Here is a 20,678-nt window from a genome sequence, read left to right on the forward strand (position 1 = left end):
CCTGCTTGTTATCTTCAGATACTTGAATAGGAGAAAAATATGACTGGAACAAAGTTACCTACCTCCAATAAGCATTGTGCAGATTGAAAATATCTTCTCTGCATCTGTATTTGCTGAAACATTTCCAAAGCCGACGCTGGTTAAGCTGCTCAGGGTGAAGTAGAGGGCAGCAATATAGGCACTTCTGACAGATGGACCACCAATTGAGTTGTTTGTGTATGGCATCTCTAACCGTTTTCCAAGCTCATTTAACCAACCTGGTGAAAGGATAATTAGAAATTCAAAAAGTCACAAAATGCACTAAATCTCACGTGGGCAAAACATACACACAAACCTGCATTTAGACCTCCAAAAAAGCCTAACACTCAGGCATTCAGTAGGCTGTGACACCTAAAGAAGGAAGCAAGACATTAGGTGTTGGGAATAGCTTTGGACTGGTTCCTGGAAAATGAAAGAGACTTAAGAGACAGCGTGTTACTATGCTGGGGACTTTTAGTAATTTTTAAAAATTAACTAAGAAACATGTTTTCTTTTATTTAGAGTTGCCTCCTAAAATAGTGTTTAGTCAATGTCGCTTCTAATTTATTTATGACAATAAAAATCATCAAACTTGAAATCTTCTCACATGGTCTTTCTAATCCATCAGTGGAAATTTGAATAAAATGTTTAAAAGTGATTGCTCTCTACAGGCCCCATAACACATATTACAAGTAAAACTGAGAATATTGAAGTACAGACTACTAAAAACAAAAAAGTGGAAATCCCCATAGGCTACTTTCTCATTGGAAAGGAACAGCTGGTGTTGACATGAAGTTGAGGATCACAACATCTCAGGCCTGGGTAAGATTAAGGAGGTGAAGCTTTAATGGTGATCTCAATCAGGATGAGAATTGCAAACCATCCAACTGAACTAACCAACTCCCCAGTTACAAAGACCAAACCGTACCTGGGAAGGCTTTCAAAATACATTGGAATATAACTAATGCAATCAGTACGTGAAGAGATAAGAATTAGAAGAAGATACAAAACTTTGGTGGGAATGCATTACTGATTTACAACATAAGAACTTAATAATGGGTAGATGCATGTACAGATCAGGAAGGTTTCTATGAACAAAAGGAACACAAATACTCATTGTTAAACAGCTTGTTGATTAAAGAAGCCTGTCCGCTACTTCAAAGAAAGGACAATTTGGATCATAGCTCAAGGATTTATATTTCTTGCTTTTACTGCCTGTTTCCAAAATGAGTCAAAAGTTACTGGATTGACATTCTAAAGCTTGTGTGTGTTTTATTGTTTGTAAAGAGTTTAGAGTCATAGAGTCATACAGCATGGAAACAGACCCTTTGGTCCATGCCAACCTGACCTCCCAATCTGACCTTGTCCCATTGTAAGCATTTGGCCCACATCCCTCTAAACCCTTCCTATTCGTATTCCCATCCAAATGCCTTTGAAATGTTGTAATTATAGCCACCCCCACCACTACTCTGGCAGTTAATTCCATACATGCATCACTTTCTGCATGAAAAAGGTACCCCTCAGGTCCTTGTTAAATCTTTCTCCTCTCAACTTAAACCTATGCTCCCTAGTTTTGGACCCCACCACACCATGCTAGGAAAAAGACCTTGGCTATTCACCCTATCTATGCCCCTCATGATTTTATAAATCTCTATAAAGTCACCCCTCAGTCTCCGATGCTCCAGAGAAACATGCCCCAGCCTATTCAGATTCTCCCATTAACTCAAACCCTCCATCCCAGCAACATCATTGTAAATGTTTTCTGCACCCTCTCAAGTTTAACAATATCCTTCCTTTAGAAGGGTGACCAGAATTGCACACATTATTCTAAAAGTGGTCTCACCAATGTCCTGTACAGCCACAACATGACATCCCAACTCCTATACCCAATGTTGTGACCAATGAAGGCGAACATGCCAAATGCCTTCTTCACCACCCTGTCTACCTGCGACTCCACTTTCAGGGAACTGTGCACCTGCACCCCTAGGACTCTTTGTCTCCAGGACCTTATCATTAACTGTTCATGTCTTGGTTTGCAGTTTATCTTATAATTCAGATATTGTACCAACAGTTTCCTGCTGCTTTTGCCTGCATCTATATAGTTACAGATTTTTTTACAGATTACATTACAGTGTGGAAACAGGCCTTTCGGCCCAAGAAGACCACACCGACCCGCAACCCACCCGTACCCCTACATTTACCCCTTACCTAACACTACGGGCAATTTAGCATGGCCAATTCACCTGATCTGCACATCTTTGGACTGTGGGAGGAAACCGGAGCACCCGGAGGAAACCCACGCAGACACGGGGAGAACGTGCAAACTCCACACAGTCAGTCGCCTGAGGTGGGAAGTTATGCTACTTGTAAGTCAACTAATCCATTATTTTTATGCTGAATCTATAAGTTCAACAGTGAGAAACTGGAGATATCAGGACATGAGGTTTGTGGGTAGCACTGAGTGGCAAGTGCAGCAAAGAAAGCACAGAACAAGTGAATCTTGGAGATGGTGAATGAAGGTATAAGATAAATATGACATCTGGATTGTAATGTATGTGGCCTAGAAACAATCTTTAATACATTAAATTTGCAGTATCTGCTTCACTTTATTGTGCAATTCCGTTCCGTGACACAGAAGTCATAGAATCTAGAAATATCTGGAACTTAAAATTATGAATTGGTACAAAAACTCAATTAGTTCATTAAGGTCCCTTAGGGGGGGATCCTACCTCCTTACACAACAATGAAATAGATCAGTGAGCCCCTCACGTCTATTCTGCTGCCAACCTGATGATCTATTTGTGTTTTGCATTCCACATTTCCTTCCATCCCTGATAGCGTTTACTTCTCTTGCCTAGTAAGAATAAGCCCTGAGCCCCTCCACCCAGTACCTGTCCACCAGATGCAAGTAACAAGTCAGAAGTATAATGGAACAGCCTGAACGAGTGTGAGTTCAATAATACTCAAGGAACTCGACATCAACAAGGATAAAGAAATTTGCTTGATTGGAAACAAAAACAGAAATTGCTGGAGAAGGTCAGGAGATTTGGCAGCATTTGTGGAGTGAAAGCAGAGTCAATGCTTCGTGTCCAGCGATCCTTCTTCAGAACTGGTGATTGCTACCTCATCCACCAGCTTAACCATTCACTTTGTCCATTGGTCAGGTTGTTTTGCCTGCGTTGAATATAATCAGTCAACTAAGGCAGTTAACAGTTACTGCTATGTCCCCATGCTGACCAGAGTCCAATCAATCAGCACCACCTTCTTATGCTACATCACTTCTAAAGTTGGTTTTCTATGTGCTTTAGTTCTGATAAGTGTAAGATGAGAATCTTTGAATCTTTTTAGCAATGTCTAACTTCTGCAGTACTGACCAACATGATTGTTATTTTACTTTAAGTTCACTCTCTCATTATGTCCTCATAATTCTAATGCCCTTGCTGCCCAAAAATGTATCACTAAAACAAAGACTTAGCATTAACTGGGATTGAGAATTCCAAAATTCTATCACCCTCTGAGTGAAAAAAATCTTTTCCTCTGTTAGGTGATTAGTTAAAACAATGAACAGGTATATCTTTAAATACATAGGAACAGTCCAACTAATGATCCTTAGAATAAGTGTGGGTGTTTTCAATGAACACAAAAAATATTTATTGTAAAAGACAATGTTGGCTACAGTTAATTGGTTATTGTGAAAATTTGTCATCCATCAACAGGTACTGTCTTAAAAAAATGTGTTTTCCCTACACATTACTGTGCATGGGCCGTGCCTATTTAGCTATTGTGAGAAGACTACCTATTCCAATGGCACACACAAATATGGAATACTCAGAAAATCAAACAGTGAGAATTATTTTGTGTAACTTGCTTCAGTATCTCAGATCCAGTCTGGCAACATTTCCTGTCGAGTTAACATAGCTGAGCAAATATATTTCATGTTTTGAATTCAATTTAATGAAATTTTAATGGTGTTAAAAGGGATGTGATGCTTTTCACAATATGACATAAGGACTTAATTGACAATCATTGTCAGAAGGAACATTTTGGCTTAATTTATTGCTTCAGTGTTTTATGCCCAATCAATTTTTATTTCTCTGATTTGAAATTTGATTGCTGCAGGAGATAGACTGTAGCTAACAGACTTGGCAGCATTATGCTATGTCTTTGAATAGGTTCAATATGACAGTTGGATCATCACCATTCTATTGCTTTCTCAGAATCATAATATTAACCCTTGGCAAGACAACAAAGCCATTGAGATAAATAATTGAAAAAAATGGCAGTGTGCTGTTGTGTTGGCTCAGTGGCACTTTGGTAATGAATAAGAATGTCGTACATGCCTAGATTTTCCAACTGCTATAATTTCAATCTGTTCGATATAAATATGTTGTTACTGATGTTGAGTTAACACCAATAGGAAAATATGGGCATTGGCACCAACAGTACAAAGACAGATGCCACATGAACAAAATTTCTGTGTCACAATTTTCTTCTAAGTAAAGACAGTCAATTTTATTGCCAATTGGCTCTTGTTAAAAACCTTTAATTGACCTCAGAAAGACACAGCAACTGTTGGTGTTAAAGGTTACATACAATTTCATTTTAACATTATTATGTCAAACACAGCATAGCACTCATGGATTTCTAAATAAAGAGTACCCTCAGATCTGCAATAAGTCACAAATTAATTATCTATTATGATCTAGTTTTCTTCCAATTGACTAAATTGGACCCAATATTCAAGACATTTTTAAACAAGAATGCACCCAGAGTGGTTTATGCTCAGCTGCCAGTGAACAATTACTTGTTAAGTTTCAAGATTTACAGGTGTAAGTCAAATATTTGTCTAATCTTACCAATGTCCCATGTGTGTGGATCATTCATTTCCATCTCCCTCCTGCCAATCACATACCAAATGCAGGCCATCCAGTGAGCGAGCAGTGCAAACATTGACATTAGAAGTGTGAGGACCATAGCACTGTATTGGGAGTACCGGTCAAGCTTTTGTAATAAACGCAGCAACCGCAACAGACGCACAGTCTTCAACAAGTGAACCAGAGAGGTCTGGAAAAAAAATTAGAACAATTCCTGTCATGTTCTTTTTCTGATGTAATTGATTTTTTTTGATTGTGAGGGCTAGGTTTAAGCTGACACTTCATTAGACTTACTTTGAGTAAATGAATTATCAATAACCAAAACTTCTAAGTGTGTGTCCCAGGCACATATATCCAAAACAGAACAAACAGGATAGGGGGAGATTTCCTCTGTGCATGATATTTAACAAAGTCAGAGGGAGGTTTTAATGAAGAAGTACTTTTGTGTCACTACCAGTACACCAAGAGGCAAATAAGCCAATATCTCGACCACAACCAATCTCTGCGTAAATTGTAATTATGAGTCCGTTTGTTCTACCGTTAATGTGTGTCTGAAACTACTGTCCTGGATTTAATGTAGACTGTTCTCTATAAACATGGTTACAATTTTGTTGAAAGTATCACATGGATAACATCTTTTTTCATTTGAACAGTACACATCCTGGGTCATAAATGCAACAGGAATTAATTGTTGGCAGGGAACATTACTGAGTTACTTAAGTTTTTATTTTTCCATTAACTATTTTGTTTTCTAAATTAACTGGGGAACCAGGATCTTTAAATTCAAATTAACTAAAAGCAAACTAAAAATATTATTAGGAGGAATGTTGTTAAGACAACATAGTAAAGCTAAAAGCATCCAAAATTTATGGAGATATGATTAAGAAGATTAATTTACTGTTAGGAATTGGATTTTCTGGTCATTAGACTTCTTGTGTTACAATATACCTTCTTCCTTTTTATGAATCTTCTTGCCCTAAAACTCCATTAATTCAAGGAATCTGGTTTTCAACTTAACTTCAGGAACTTGACCATATTTGAATTTGTTGCAATCTGCAAGAACATGAGTGAACATGAACCCATGCGCTTTGATTTCCACTTTTATTTGAGAAATCAAGGCAATATTGATACTGCAACATGGTAGAAATAGTGGAAATAGGGTGTAGCACGTTGCTACATCTCATTCTATGCTACCAGAAGATGAATAATAATTACTTCTGCAACTCAAGGCAGTGGGAGGTTCCTTTTGTAAATACTATATTTGAATCTCAAAAACTAATTTCAGGATTTCAATAAAACAAGACATGGAGATAAGGTATTAGGAGAACTGATTACTTTGTGGCAAAGATGAGGATTCTGATCTCATTCATAGAATATTTTTAATGATATGGATTGTTTAACTTAGACTGTCATTGGTAGTCTCAGTTGTTATGGTGAAATTTGTCACACCAATCAAAATGTGATCAGAGTTTTCTGAACAGCTTGTTGGAAATAAATTACTCTGACGCCTCCTCAGAAAGATGGAAGCTCTTAATTCAAACATTTATTTCTTTGGCCTTGTAATTACATTATATCATCCAGGCAAGGAAAAGCCTCAAGGGAATGTGTGAAATAATAACAAGGTTGAGTTAGCACAAAATGTTACAGGTATTGTCCTCTACTGAGTTTCACCTACTCTTCCTATTGTAACTCTTCTTTTAAGACAAACATATATTTGGGCAAGATTTCACAATTTCCACATACTAATCTTGCTGAGGTGCAGTATTCTAAAAGACCAACTGTCCAGTCTTTCAACCATGTTTAACATTCATTTGCAGCCCAGCCAATGAAGGTTAGTGGACTATTTACTGTCAAAGTATCAATTTAAACTCATTCTTGCCATTGTCCAAGTGTATGTGAAATATTCTTGAACTTTGCTTTCCCCATTTCTTGCTCAGGGTTGTTAACAAGTCCCAAAGACTGCATGATCTGATATGCAAGATTTGGAGGTGCTGGTGTTGGACAGGGGTGGACGAAGTTAAAAATCACACCATACTAGGTTATAGTCCAACAGGTTTATTTGAAAGCACTAGCTTTCAGAGCGCCACTCCTTCGTCAGGTGGTGAAAGAGCAGCGCTCAGAAAGCTAGTGCTTCCAAATAAACCCGTTGGACTATAACCTGGTGTTGTGTGATTTTTAACTTTGATCTGATACCAGCCAATTCAGCAAAAATAATTGCAGTACTATAACTAGTGGTACCTTTAACTCCCAAAACCAGTCAATTAATTCAATGTTGAGAGAGATTTGAGACGTAAAACAGTTTTTTCTGCAATTTGTATCATGTCTATTTGAGTTGAATAGCCTTTCCACAGAATTGAAGTTTACCAATTTAACAGATTGGTAACAATCAAGACAGATCCAATCATATAGAATTACTTTATACTTTACAGATGGAACTCAGATCAGGTATTCTTACCTCATTTGTAAACCAAATGTAAACCAAAAACCATATAATTTATTTCTCCTTATAAACACAATAGAAAGTCAATGGTAGAAACTGCAAATTGTTGACATTTTATCATGTAAATTTTGCAAGTCCAAGAAAAGCTGAATACAAGAAATAGTATCTTTGCAAAATGCATTTGTGAAAATTAATGGTTTTGACTTATTTTTCTGCTTTTATAACAATATGTTAACCATTGCTGTGTTAACATATTAGATAGTTGTGTCGGGTAATATAGTAGAAGGTCATGAGGGCAGACATATCAAATTAGTCAATAATCACTTAGGGCAAACTTGTCACTCAATATGTGTTTTGTGTCCAACTTTCATATAACATTTCAGTGAAGAAAGAAGACATATGATCAGGCACAGCCAATACAAAGCTTTTATTCTCAACAACAAATACACAATGTTTAATGCAAGTAAAGCAATGTCTAGACATATAAGTCAGGTACACATTTTCATCTCTGCTGATAGTGAAAAAGTTGCCCCAATTGCATATTTGGGACTTTAAAGGTATTGAAAAATGAAATAAATTATCATTTGAGCAGTTAAATTTGGTGCATGATATTTTAGCGTGAAATATGCGATAAATGAATTATTTAGAACATTTGAACTTTATTTAAAGGGCAAGTTAAATCAGTGTATTAAATTTCAAAATATAAACTGAATACTCTTTAAATTGACTTGTGATGCTGTAAGACATGATGTTATTAAACCAGTAATACTTCCATTCACAAATTCAAATATTTATGTTTGAAACGTCAGACGGAGAATCTTCAATTAAGATGTTCCACATGATGATCTTTATGACAGAGGTACACATTTACCTCTGCTACCAAACGGTTCCCCAAACTCTCCTGAGGAAGGTCTTCAGCTGACTGATAGTTTTCCAATGGAGTGATGAATGGGTTTTGTACATTACAATAATGCGTACAGCACATCAAGCAGGGAAAAACAATAACCAGGATAATGCAAACAATAACCAGTTCCCAGGATAATGCAAAATGGTTTGTTTTCTATTTGTTTCCCTTTGGTTCTGATTGAACCAACTTGCATCTTGTTCTTGATTATAACTTTAAAGTATGTCTAAAGCATGAGGAACGTTCCTTTTGCACCTCAGGGTATGATAGAAGGGATTAAAGGACACAAATAAATGGTTGTGTTTGCATCATAAAGGATGTCCTTCCTGATAGAGTGGTCGTTCACAGCCTACACATTCACTGCATCTTTATAACTATGCCTCTCTGTTGTACCACACTCTTCATACTGGGTAGATGATCTTGTCAGCAGACCAAAAGATTGCTGTTGAAACATAAGGATGAGTTTGTTAAAATCAAATCAGGCTGTACATAAATTGAAGAACAATATCATAATAAGATTACAAAGAAACTGATCATCAAAGATAAAGGTATTCATTTTTTCGGCAAGGATGTAATAATGGGTGAAAATATATCTTGTGCCTATGGTTGAAACTAACCCAGAAAGATAAAAGTAGAAAATGAGGCATTGGCATCAAAACATTAACACTTTCTTTCCACAAATGCTGCCAGACCTGCTGAGCTTCTGTTTCTATTTTTACGAAGCCAAGACAGATATTTGACAGCACGCTCTCTCTGCTCAAGTTAGTCACTGTTCCTAAGAATCCCACTCAGCAAGGCAATGATATTATTCACATAGGAATTGAAAAACCTGGTCCATTATAAATGGCATATTAAAAAGAGGCAATAAAATAAGGCATAAAATTCTCCCAAGAGATTAACTATGAGCAAAGAGTGTGTGAAATTTAATGCATCTAGCCATTCCATACCTGTCACTGTGGTGCTTAGCATAGAAGTTGAATGAATTTATAAAATGGGAAAATGATCTGTTTTCGCGAGCTGCCATCCTTATGCCAATGCTCATTAAATTCAGCAAAACCAACATTTGACTTTACATAAAAACATCTGCTTATGGGCAAGATAAATTTAAATATTTTACTCAGAGCCCATGTAAATTATAATAATGCACATTTTATGCAATATTGAATGATAATAACTACAATTTTAGCATATATCTTGACAGAATAATGTTACACTCACCAAGATCCATGGTCAGAAAGGAGCTGTCTTTCCACATGGTGAATCATTTGGACTATCTTCATTTCCCAAAACTGAATTAGTTCACATTGACGAGTTTGAAGTACCACATTCCAACCTTGTTTAAGCTTCTGTTTTTGCCTGACGATACACTGTGAGCCATTGACATGCTTTCAACAATCCTTAAGTGGCTCCTCTAGTTTATCTCTCCACGCTTCAGGCTCACTGCCTTTATTCCTGATGAAGGGCTTTTGCCCGAAACGTCGATTTCGAAGCTCCTCGGATGCTGCCTGAACTGCTGTGCTCTTCCAGCACCACTAATCCAGAATCTGGTTTCCAGCATCTGCAGTCATTGTTTTTACCTCCATTTTTAGTCATGTTCTACCCTTTCTCTCGCTCTCCATTGTTGTCTTATAGCACCTAAAAATAAGCTTTGGAATTCTGTAAATTAGTTCACAAAACTAATTTACCTCAGAGCCCCATTTTTCCTGCACCTCACTGTCTGCATAAAATAGGGAAAAGTCAAAGTATTTATGCAATATTTAATGATAATAACTACAATTTTAGCATATATCTTGATAGAATAGTGCTACACTCATTCCTGGTCATAAATTTGTTGAAAAATTAAGCAGATCTGGCTCTTCATCAGAAGACTTCAAAAGAAGGGTTTCCGGACCCAAAATGTTAACTCTGATTTCTCTCCACAGATGCTGACAGACCTGCTGAGTTTTTCAGGAATTTCTGTTTTAGTTTTTGATTTCTAACATCTGCAGTTTGTTTTTATTTCCTTTTCGTTTATTTCCAATAGTGAGCATAGTTGTAACTGATGAAAACAACTGCCACAAGAATATGAGAGAATAGGAGATCTTATCTAATGTCGTTCCAACACAGCATGTTGAATTTTATCATAGAATCCTTACAGTGCAAAATGAGGCTATTTAGCTAATCAAATCTGCACTGACCCAGACCTGCACCCCTCCCCCGTGTCCACACATGAACCTAACCCATCTTTTCAACAACCCTATACACTATGGAGCAACATTTTTTAAGCATGGCCAATCCACCTAACCTGTACACCTTTGGACTGTGGGAGGAAACCGGAGCACCTGGAGGAAACCCATGCAGCCACAGGGAGAATCCATACAGACAGTCACCCAAGCTGGGATTGGCACTGAGAGGCAGCTGTGCTAACCACTGGGCCACCATGCCACCCATTTTCTACCATTCTAGCTGGCAATTTATTCCAAGAATTTCTAACACTGGGTTTACATTTATTAAATTAAATTCCAGAAAATAGCCTGGACCAGCTATATATAAATAATGTGGTTATATAAACATTTAGTGGCCAGTAACTCACTTCCTGACTTCCCAGTACCATTCGTATCTCTAAGGCACAAGTCAGGAGTGTCATGGAATACATCCTACTTGCCTGGATGAGCGCAGCTCCAACAACACTTCAGAAGCTCAGCAATATCCAGGATAAAAGAGTCCACTTGACTGGCACCAGATCTACCACCTTCAGATTTCACTCCCTCCACCACCCACTCACAGAGACAGCAACATAGGGCATCTACAACAACACCATTCTGGACTGAGAAGCCCAGGTTACTGGAACTCATTCAAGCTTTTCAACAGATTCACCACCCAGAGTTAGGCCACACCGGACCACAGAATCACAGAATTCTAGACAAGCCACCATTTAACCTTGGACTTTTAGGCTGAGGTGGACAACACTATACACTGCACAATGAAACAGAGAGAGGAGGTATCATAGATCCATTGCATTCTTTACTGAAGATCCCAAGAAGGCCAATGGCCTTATTGAACCTAATGAATGTCTGCCTGCTCCCCTATCAAAACACTCATCTTAAAGAATCCCTACATGGCAGAAAGAGGCCATTCAATCCATTGAGTTTGCATTGATGCTCTGAAGAGCATCCCATCCAGACCTAGCCCCCGATCCTATCCTGGTAACAACACATTTCCCATGGCTAATCCACCTCGCCTGCACATCCTCTGGACACAATGGGGCAATTTAGCATGGCCAATCCACTTAATCTGCACATCTTTGGACTGTGGGAGGAAATCAAAGCAAACTCACGCAGATACAGGGAGAAGATGTAAACTCCAAACTGAGGGGCTGCCATGGTTGGAATTGAGTGCAGGTCCCTGGTCCTGTGTGACAGCAGTGCTAAGCACCATGCCACTCCATTTTCACAATTAGAGATGCCCCAGGACTCTATACTGTAGCACAAAAACATGAGAAAACACACCCAACTGCATTGATATAATGATGGACTCATCTGAAGATAGCACATTAAGGAGAAAAACACTATTTAATTTTTTCACACTTAACTCCCAATATTTTTCAATACTTTCTTACTGTGAAAGTCCAGGCCACAGTAAGGTGTGAACAAATTGGAAATAAAGGATTTTTCACATTTTCGCTGCTTCACTATTTTTAATTGCAATTTAATTTTGACGTAGTGGGCAAATTTGGTCACATAGGGATCACCTTGCCTTTCTTGAAACTCTCCTTAACACAGATTTTTGGATCGATCGCCTCTGTGAATGTGCTACAGTTCTTTCTACAGTGTCTAGAGGCCCTGTTTTCTTCTCACACTTCTGTTATGCTGGCAATCCTTCAGGACTGACCTTTCGAAATTGAACATGAATCTTGGTAACATTGCTCTGAATGTCCAGGGCGAAACTACATGGAGCATTAACTAAAAAGGGTTTTTTTCTTTATCTCAACCGTTTGGTGCATTGGTTGTAAAACATATTGGAAACTGGATTTTTGATTGAGCGTCAACAATCATTCAACGGAATAGTGAAAGATACGTTTGTTGCCCAATTGCAGGTGGACATGTTGGTCAATGGGAGATGGGGGCAGCAGGTCATGTGAAGAGCTCTCCTTTGAGCTCTATGAGAACTTGTTCTTGGATCAGCATTTTGAATCATTCTGAAAATTGTCCAAAGCTGAAAGTAATAACAAGAGGTTGATGTCCTCCATGTGTGCCTTTTTATGAGCCGTTTTAAAGTATCCTACTTTATCTCCTCTACATCGGTGAGACTAGATGCCAACTTGCGAAGTGTTTCAGGGAACACCTCTGGGACACCAAACAGCTCCACCACTCTGTGGCCAACCACTTCAACTCCCCTGCCCACTCCTCTAAGTACATGCAAATCCTGGGCCTCATCCACCTCCAAATCCAAGCCACCTGACAAGTGGAGGAAGAATGCCTCATCTTCGGCCTTGGAACACTTCAACCACATGGCATCACCACTGACTTCACTAGTTTCCAAATCTTTCCTCCCCCTACCCCATCCCAGGTCCAACCCTCCAACTCGGCACCACTCTCTTGACGTGTCCCACCTATCCATCTTCCTTCCCACCTATCTGCTCCACCTTCCCCACTAAACTATCACAACTACTCCCCATCTGCATCCACCTTCCCAGCCACCAGCCCCCCAACTCCATCCCCATCCTCCTATTTATTTCTCAGCAGCACACCCCACATTCCTGATAAAGGGCTTATGCCCAAAATGTCGACTCTCCTGCTCCTCATGGGCTGCCTGACCTGTTGTGCATTTCCAGCGTACTGTAGTAATTGTCTTCTCCCAGACAATCCTTTGAAACTGAACAAAGCCACAGTGTTCAGAGATGGAACATCTGTGTTTGAAATTGTGTTAAAAACCTGAAGGATTACTGAGTTTTCACCACTTCAGAAAAGGCACATATTTGTTTGGTAGAATGCCAAAACTCTCAAGCCCATATGAAAATGGGAGGATAAGGAACCATTGCCAAGAATTCCACTCAACTAACAGAAACTGACTGATGTAGAAGTTTGCACGGGATGGGGTATATTGGCCTAAGACATATATCAATTGGATACAAAACAGTCAGTATGTGACCATGACACCTCTCCAGAATTACAGTCTTTAAGCAAAAGTTGTTCAAAGCTGAAAGTAATATCAAGAGATTGATAAAACTTTGCTTCCAACTGGAAGGAAGGAATAATGTTTTGAACAACAATCAATGACTCTCTGAGACAATGTATTTTGTGTAGTATAATGAGAAAGTATATGGTGAAATGGTGATATATATCATGATGCAGCAGTGACTTCAGCAGTCAACTGAAGAAAGAATGGAATCATCTATATGCATGAGACACGTATTTACAGGGAATAGGGTTATGTACAATAGTGTAAAAGAGCTTGCAGAACCAATAGTGTCAGGTAGCAATCATTGATGAGTAAGGGGCAACCATTACAGGCCACGAACTACCAACAGAAATAGTTATGTGTGCAGAAGGGAATCCCCGAGCCCACTGCAATGATTTTAATGAGGTCAGCCAGATGGACCTCATAAAATATGGGTTCCCTGATTGCGGCTTTTAATCTAGTCCAATCAGGTATACCTGGCTGACAGATACAACTAGAAGTGCCAGAGCTTTTTTTCATTCTGAGAGCTGGCTCTGAGGGAGCTGAATTAGTGTCAAGTACCATGAACATGTAAATAAAGGGTGACTTGGTGACAGGATACCTGCCTCTGTGGAGTTATTTCACCCACAGCCTCATGACAATACAAATCATTTAGCTCACTTCATATTTCAAGCAATCTATAGTTTACTATTGGAACCAGAATAAGTAGACTAAAATGTTCAACACCACACTAACCACAGAACAATGATTTAAGAATTTTAAAAATTACAGGAGGTAAATAGACACAATTTCATACTTAGCCTTTGGAGCAGCCTGAATAAACAGGAAAGCAGACACATAACAGAGTGTAGACAAATGCCAGAGGCATAGTTAAAAGGCAATTGAATTGTTTGCATTTATACAACGCATTTAACACCCCAGTACACTTTACAGAGATTCAAAGTGAAATAGATGTGGAAGTAGAGAACTATAAGCTAGGAACAGTGACAGAGAATTTAAGCAAAGACTTGGATTTTTAACAAGATTTACAGAACAAATTCAAACATTTAGAGCATGGATGAATAAAGGCATAAATCACCAATGGTTGTGCAATAAGCTGCAGTCAAGTGATTCGGAAAGTATTGTAGGGCTAGACGATGTAAGAGATAGAGAGACACTAGACCATGGAGCAATTTAAAGAAACGGAAGAGAACTTAAAATTTGTAAAAGTTGGGGACACCGCAAGATTCTTTGGGGACTCTACAGGTCAATGTGGATAGGTTGTTTCCTCATGTGGGCAAAAGTGAGGACTGCAGAGGCTGGAAACCAGAATTTAGATTAGAGTGGTGCTGGAAAAGTACAGCAGGTCAGGCAGCATCCGAGGAGTAGGAAAATTGATGTTTTGGGCAAAAGCCCTTCATCGGTCATGTGGGAGAGTCTAGGACCCAAAGCATAACCTTAGAGTAAAGGGTTGTACGTTTAAGACAGAGATGAGGAGGAATATTTTTTCTTTGGAGGGTAGTGAATTTGTGGAATTCCTTACTGCAGAGGCTTGGCGAGGTTGGATCATTAAATATATTTAAGTATGATATAGATAGAGTCTTAATCAGTAAGGGGATCAAGAGTTTATGGGGGAAAGGCAGGAAATTGGATTTTTAGGATTATCAGATCAGCTATGATCTCAATGAATGGTGCAACAGAATCAGTGGGCTGAATGGTGTCCATCTGTTCCTACATCTTATCAAGGTCAGAGATGATGTTTGCCAGTTGGTTATGGGTGAACTGAATTCTATGCTGATGAGATGATAGTGCACTATCCAGGTGTGAAAAGTAATCAAGTCTGGAGATGCCAAAAACCAATTAAGGACTCCAGTACCAAATGTGAGGTAGGCATGGCAATAAGACTAAGGTGGAAGTAGGTGATACTTGTGACTGATGGTATAGCTGTCAGTTCACAATTAAATTGTCGGCCAATGTTTAGATTGACCTGGAAGGCAAGTAATTTTCCATAACAGTCAGACTGTCTGAAATGCTGGTAAAAATGATGGCCATCCAATGCTGGAGATTGGACAAATGGGCTGATTGTACAGTTTGGTCAAGAGGCAACTGTGTATCATCAACATACATGTGGAAACTGACTTAGTAGTTGCAGATACAGTGACCAAGAGATGGCAAAGTGACGAGGAACAGTCAAATATTAAGAATGGATAATCAAGGAATTGCTGTAGCAACTGTGTGGGTGTTATTGCTGGAGATGATCTAATTGAACACAGGTCAAGTTGAAAACAAGCCATGGCTAACCCACTGAACTGAATACTGGATTAGTGGTGCTGGAAGAGCACAGCAGTTCAGGCAGCATCCAATGAGCAGCGAAATCCAGCACCACTAATCCAGTATTTGGTTTTCAGCATCTGCAGTCATTGTTTTTACCACTGAACTGAATAGCAGAGTAGGGGACTTTCGGGATGATAGCAGCGGAAAGGTTAAGGTGAATGTAGAGGGAATGCTTCATTATCACAGTTGGATTAGATGCAAAATAAACCAGGTGGTTCCATAATGGATGCAGATGGGTCATACACCACTTGACCTAACTGACTGACTGGTGTAAGTGGTACGAAAGTTCAGGATTATATCTGTTTGTTAAAACAGACACAGTAAAATAACCATCAGAAAGTAAAAGGGCAATATTAACTTTCATTGTGGCTGGTGACTGAAGAGAAAAATACACTTTCTTGTCGACTTTGATGACTGCTGTTCAGTCCTGTGGGAGGATATCAACCCTTCCTCGAAGGATTCCGAGACTGAGTTACAATTCAAGAAAGGAGGAACACAGATCACAAATAACTGAACACTAGGAAACCTGCATGTCCTAGTCATCTAACAGTGTAATGGTTGTTTAAAAATGAAATAGCCATTTAATCTGTGTGCATGATCAATTATATAGGCCAAAGTAATCTTCAACTACAGATAATTTAGTTAAGGCCTGTTGTAGCCATTTTATGTTCAGGCCCAGCAGGTTATTCAGTAAAGGCAGGAATTCACCAAGACTCTGCGTGAATTATGGCAATTACCCTGACCCAGGAAATTCTGCTGGTGTCAGACACCTTCTGTAGATTGCTCCAAGCTCCCACCCAAAAATGAAAATCTTGGTCTCTGTCATTTTGGTAGATGTTCTGCTGTACTGATAAAAAAAAGTAATTCATAGCATTAATTGACTTGCTACTTACTCTACTAATGAAAAAAAAACTTTTTTTCATAATGAAGTCAGAAACTGCTGCAGAAACTCAGCTGGTCTGACAGCATTTGTGGGAAGAAAGCAGACTTAATGTTTTGAGGCCAGACCAGAATCATTAACTTTGCTTTCTTCCCACAGATGCTACCAGGCCTGCTGAGCTTTTCCAGCAATTTCTGTTTTGGTTTCAGATCCCCAGCATCTGCAGTTATTTGGTTTATTTTATTTATTCATACTTGTTGTTAGAACACCAACTTGCTAAATAGGCACCGAGGCTCGCAGAACATTGAAAAACAACACAGGCTTCTCTATTAATCGTGATTAAGTCACTACAGAATTATTATATTGCAAATTTGTTAATTAACATTTTGGTTTCATAACAGTCAATTCCATTGTCTCATGACTGAAGCAATCCAATTGGGTATCAATTGCCAGAGTTACAGATGAATCAGACAAATTCAAGTTTGATTAAAGAGATGAATCAGTTTTCTACCATGGAATTAGAGAAACTTGAAACACCATAGAACATATAAGAATTTAATGGAATCTTAGTAAATAAGGTATTTCTTATTTGGCACAAGTAGCATTGGGCACCTGAACAAACATCTTGCAGGCCAAAATGGATGGTGATGCTCACTCATATATACTTGTAGCAAAATGGTAAAAGCTTAAACTTGTCTTGATATGAAATCTGGATTAGTGCTTGATGTATCTGCTGACTGTTATTTCACAAGGCAATCATCACTCTGAGTTACACATTGATGTTATATTGCAGAAGTATCTGCTCTCAGGAACTTTGCACAATGCTTTTACTTTACTGCTGCCTTCTGTTCCCTTTTCTTCTGTCCTACCTCCCCTCTGCAAAGGCAAAAATCTGAAAAGAGTTATGTGTAAAAGATAGATTCACAAAAAAGATGTGCATTCGTACAGTGCTTTTCACAACCACAGGTCATTCCCAAAGCACTTTACAATCAATGAAAGGCTTGTAAGATGTTGTCACATTGGAAACATGGCAATCAATCTACAAACAGTAAACTTGAATAAACAGCAATGCAATGAGCAGCCACTGTAATATTGACTGAGAAATAAATATCAACGAGGACTCCGGAGATAACTTTTCTTCGAAAGAGGGAGACCACACAAGGTTCTAGTATAACATCTCATCTGAAACTTTGTACTTCAGGCAGTGCAGCACTCCCTCAGTGCCTCACTGATTTTAGTGCTCAGGTCCTGGTGCAGGACTTGAACCCATAAACTCCTAACTCAAAGGTAAGGGTGCTATCAACCTATACTGTTACATAAACTGGGATAAGAAATGTTAGTGAACATCAAATCTCTCCATTCAGAAAGATCTGAGTCCCTCATTTTAGAATTGAATGTTGTCCATGAAGCTTGCCAACAGATTAGCATTGGCCATGTTAACAGGGATATTATGTTCAGTGCTTACTTACCACAGTGATGTTAAAGGCATAAAGAAGATCAAATGGCAATGCAGCAATTAGATCCACAATAAACCATGTGGTTCCATAATGAATGCAGATGGATCGTGCATCATACACCACTTGACCTGACTGACTGACGTACGTGGTACGAAAGTTCAGGATTATATCTGTGGGTTAAAAAAAACAGAGAAATAAGCATCAGGAAGTAAAAGGGAAAAATTAACTTTCATTATGGCTGGTGATTTGATAGAACAATACACTTTATTGCTGACATTTTAAGTAGAGAATAAATATCCTGTGGAGAGAATTACTTAACGATGTTGCCTCCTGCCAGCTAGTGTTGGTACAGGCATACATGAGTGTGGTATAAACTCATACAGGTCAGAGAGAACCTGGGCAGATCCTGATCTGTCCTGAGTTTGTTAATCTGCGCTTGAGCACAATATCACTAGGTCCTGGAGTGACACTAGAAACAGGTAGATTTCCTACTACTGATTGCTCTTCATTATCCTATTAAAACAACAAAACAAAAATGATATCAGCTCAAAATTTATTTGACAAATAGAACTGGCAGTTGATTTGAGCACAGTCTTCAATTTTTTTGATTCATTCACAGGGTGAGAGCACCACTGGATTGGCCAGCATTTATTGCCCATCCCTAGTTGCCCAGAGGGCAATTAAAATAAACCATACTGCTGTTGGTCTGAAGTTATGCATAGGCTAGACTAGCTAAGAATACCTGCTTCCTTCTCTCAAAGACATTAGTGAATCACTAGTGAATTTTAATATGGTGTTTTTCCTGTCGGCTATAGTCCTATCAACATCACAGGTTTGTTTTGTTTTAAGGATTAAACAGTAAAACTGTTTGCAAAACAATAAAGGGCATGTTTCAAATTCACAAGTGTAGCTCCAATTAAGAATGTCATCACATTAATTTGTTCAAGCAATTCTCATGAAACAGAATCAATGTTAAAGAAATTAGCTTGAGATTGGAAGATTATTGAGTAAAAGTGTTTCAGTTTCCTGATGATGACGGTGATATGTAACTGGAGGCTACAGACTAAAAGTTCAACTGTCAGCCTAAACCAAGTTCATTGCTCAGAAGCATAGTGCTGATATTTTCTAGATATCCTGTTCAGACATGCTATGTTTGACGTCTGGAGCAGGTAGGACTTGAACCCAGGCCTTCTGGCTCAGAGATAGGGGCACTACCACTACACCAAAAAAGCCCAGAGATACGGTTACCAGGTTGGCATGGTGACTCAGTGGTTAGCACTGCTGCCTCACGACACCAGGACCAGGGTTTGACTCCAACCTTAGACGACTATCAGTGTAGAGTTTGCATGTTTTCCCCGTGTCTGTGTGGGTTTTCTCTGGGTGCTCTGGTTACCTTCCACAATCCAAAGATGTGCAGGTTAGGTGAATTGGGCATGCTAAACTGCCCATTGTGTTCAGGGATGTGTAGGTTAGATGCATTAGTCACTGGTAAATATAGGATAACGGTAGGGGAGTGGGTTTAGGTGAGTTACGCTTTGGAGGATCAGCATAAACTTGTTGGCCAAAGGGGCTGTTTCCACAATGTGGGGATTCAATGATTCTATGAAAGTCCATTTATAATAAGCAGCCATGTTTGATTGCATAGGATAAGAACACTTGCATTAATATCAGTTACAAGTCAGACCCTTGAAATGGTGGTGAGGGACAATCAGGAACTGGAGAAAGAATGATGTTTGAAAATTCTATGATAAAGACAGAGTGTAATTTTCCAGTGGCTTGTTAACGCTCCATGAAGTATTCATTGAATATTGTAAAAAAGATAAGAGCGCTTACAGCGATCATACAGTGTGCTGAAGCCACTGGCAATTCTTCAATTAACTTGTAATTACAAATTTTACTACTGTCTCAATTAAAACCAGTAATTCAGCTAAAAAGTTGGGGCAACAATTATTAGGAAAAGTATGCAATGAACTAGGCCCAACAAATAGATGCTATGCAGGAATATGCAAATTACAAGCAGGGTTAAAAGATTTGGCTTCTCAATCCTGTTCTGTCATTCAATAAAATTGCAGTTGATCTGATTGTAGCCTCGACTCTACATTGCTGCTCTCTCCTGAGACCCTTTGCCTCCCTTGTTTATCAAAAACTATTCTGCCTCTGCCTTCAAAACATTCAATAACTCAGTCTCCACTGCTCCCTGGGAAAGTTCCACAAACTCACACTCTCCTGAGAGAAATAAGTTTCTCCTTCTCTCCAATTTAATTGGGAAGCTCATTAACTTCAAACTTTGTTCCCTAATTCCAATCTCCCTCACAAGGCAAAATATCATTTTAGCTCACACAGTCTGATATGACAGTTGGAAAGAAAGGTGAGTATTAGAAACAGAAATGAAAGAAGTTAGAAAATAGAAATGGTGAGCGATTAGTTTAATGAAGATTAAATGTTAGGATCCATTCAGTAAAATCTTGAGTAAAAGGAATTCCATGCTAAATGCTGGTGTTCCAGTGATGAGCACACGGAGTTTACTGTCAATTTGAAGTGATGTTTTCAGAGGGGATGTTCCACTTGAAGGTGTCATGGGTTGCACAGATAATGCACAAACATTTAGAGTGGAATTGAGTGCCCTCCCCAA

At 38.8% G+C, this 20,678-nt stretch overlaps 1 protein-coding gene across 2 annotated transcripts in view; it reads right to left on the reverse strand.

Moving 5' to 3' along the window:
• Positions 1–20,678, reverse strand: part of kcnh4b (potassium voltage-gated channel, subfamily H (eag-related), member 4b) — a 169,977-nt gene that overhangs the window by 65,597 nt on the left and 83,702 nt on the right. For both annotated transcript variants that reach the window (XM_072561492.1, XM_072561493.1), the window contains exons 6-8: positions 18,059–18,216; positions 4,875–5,082; positions 63–257 (exon numbers count right to left, since the gene is read on the reverse strand). In XM_072561492.1, coding sequence (XP_072417593.1) covers positions 63–257; positions 4,875–5,082; positions 18,059–18,216 — 561 coding nt within the window. The remainder of the gene's footprint in view (positions 1–62; positions 258–4,874; positions 5,083–18,058; positions 18,217–20,678) is intronic.

Source organism: Chiloscyllium punctatum, chromosome 42 (genome assembly GCF_047496795.1).
Source record: "Chiloscyllium punctatum isolate Juve2018m chromosome 42, sChiPun1.3, whole genome shotgun sequence".
Classification (NCBI taxonomy): domain Eukaryota; kingdom Metazoa; phylum Chordata; class Chondrichthyes; order Orectolobiformes; family Hemiscylliidae; genus Chiloscyllium; species Chiloscyllium punctatum.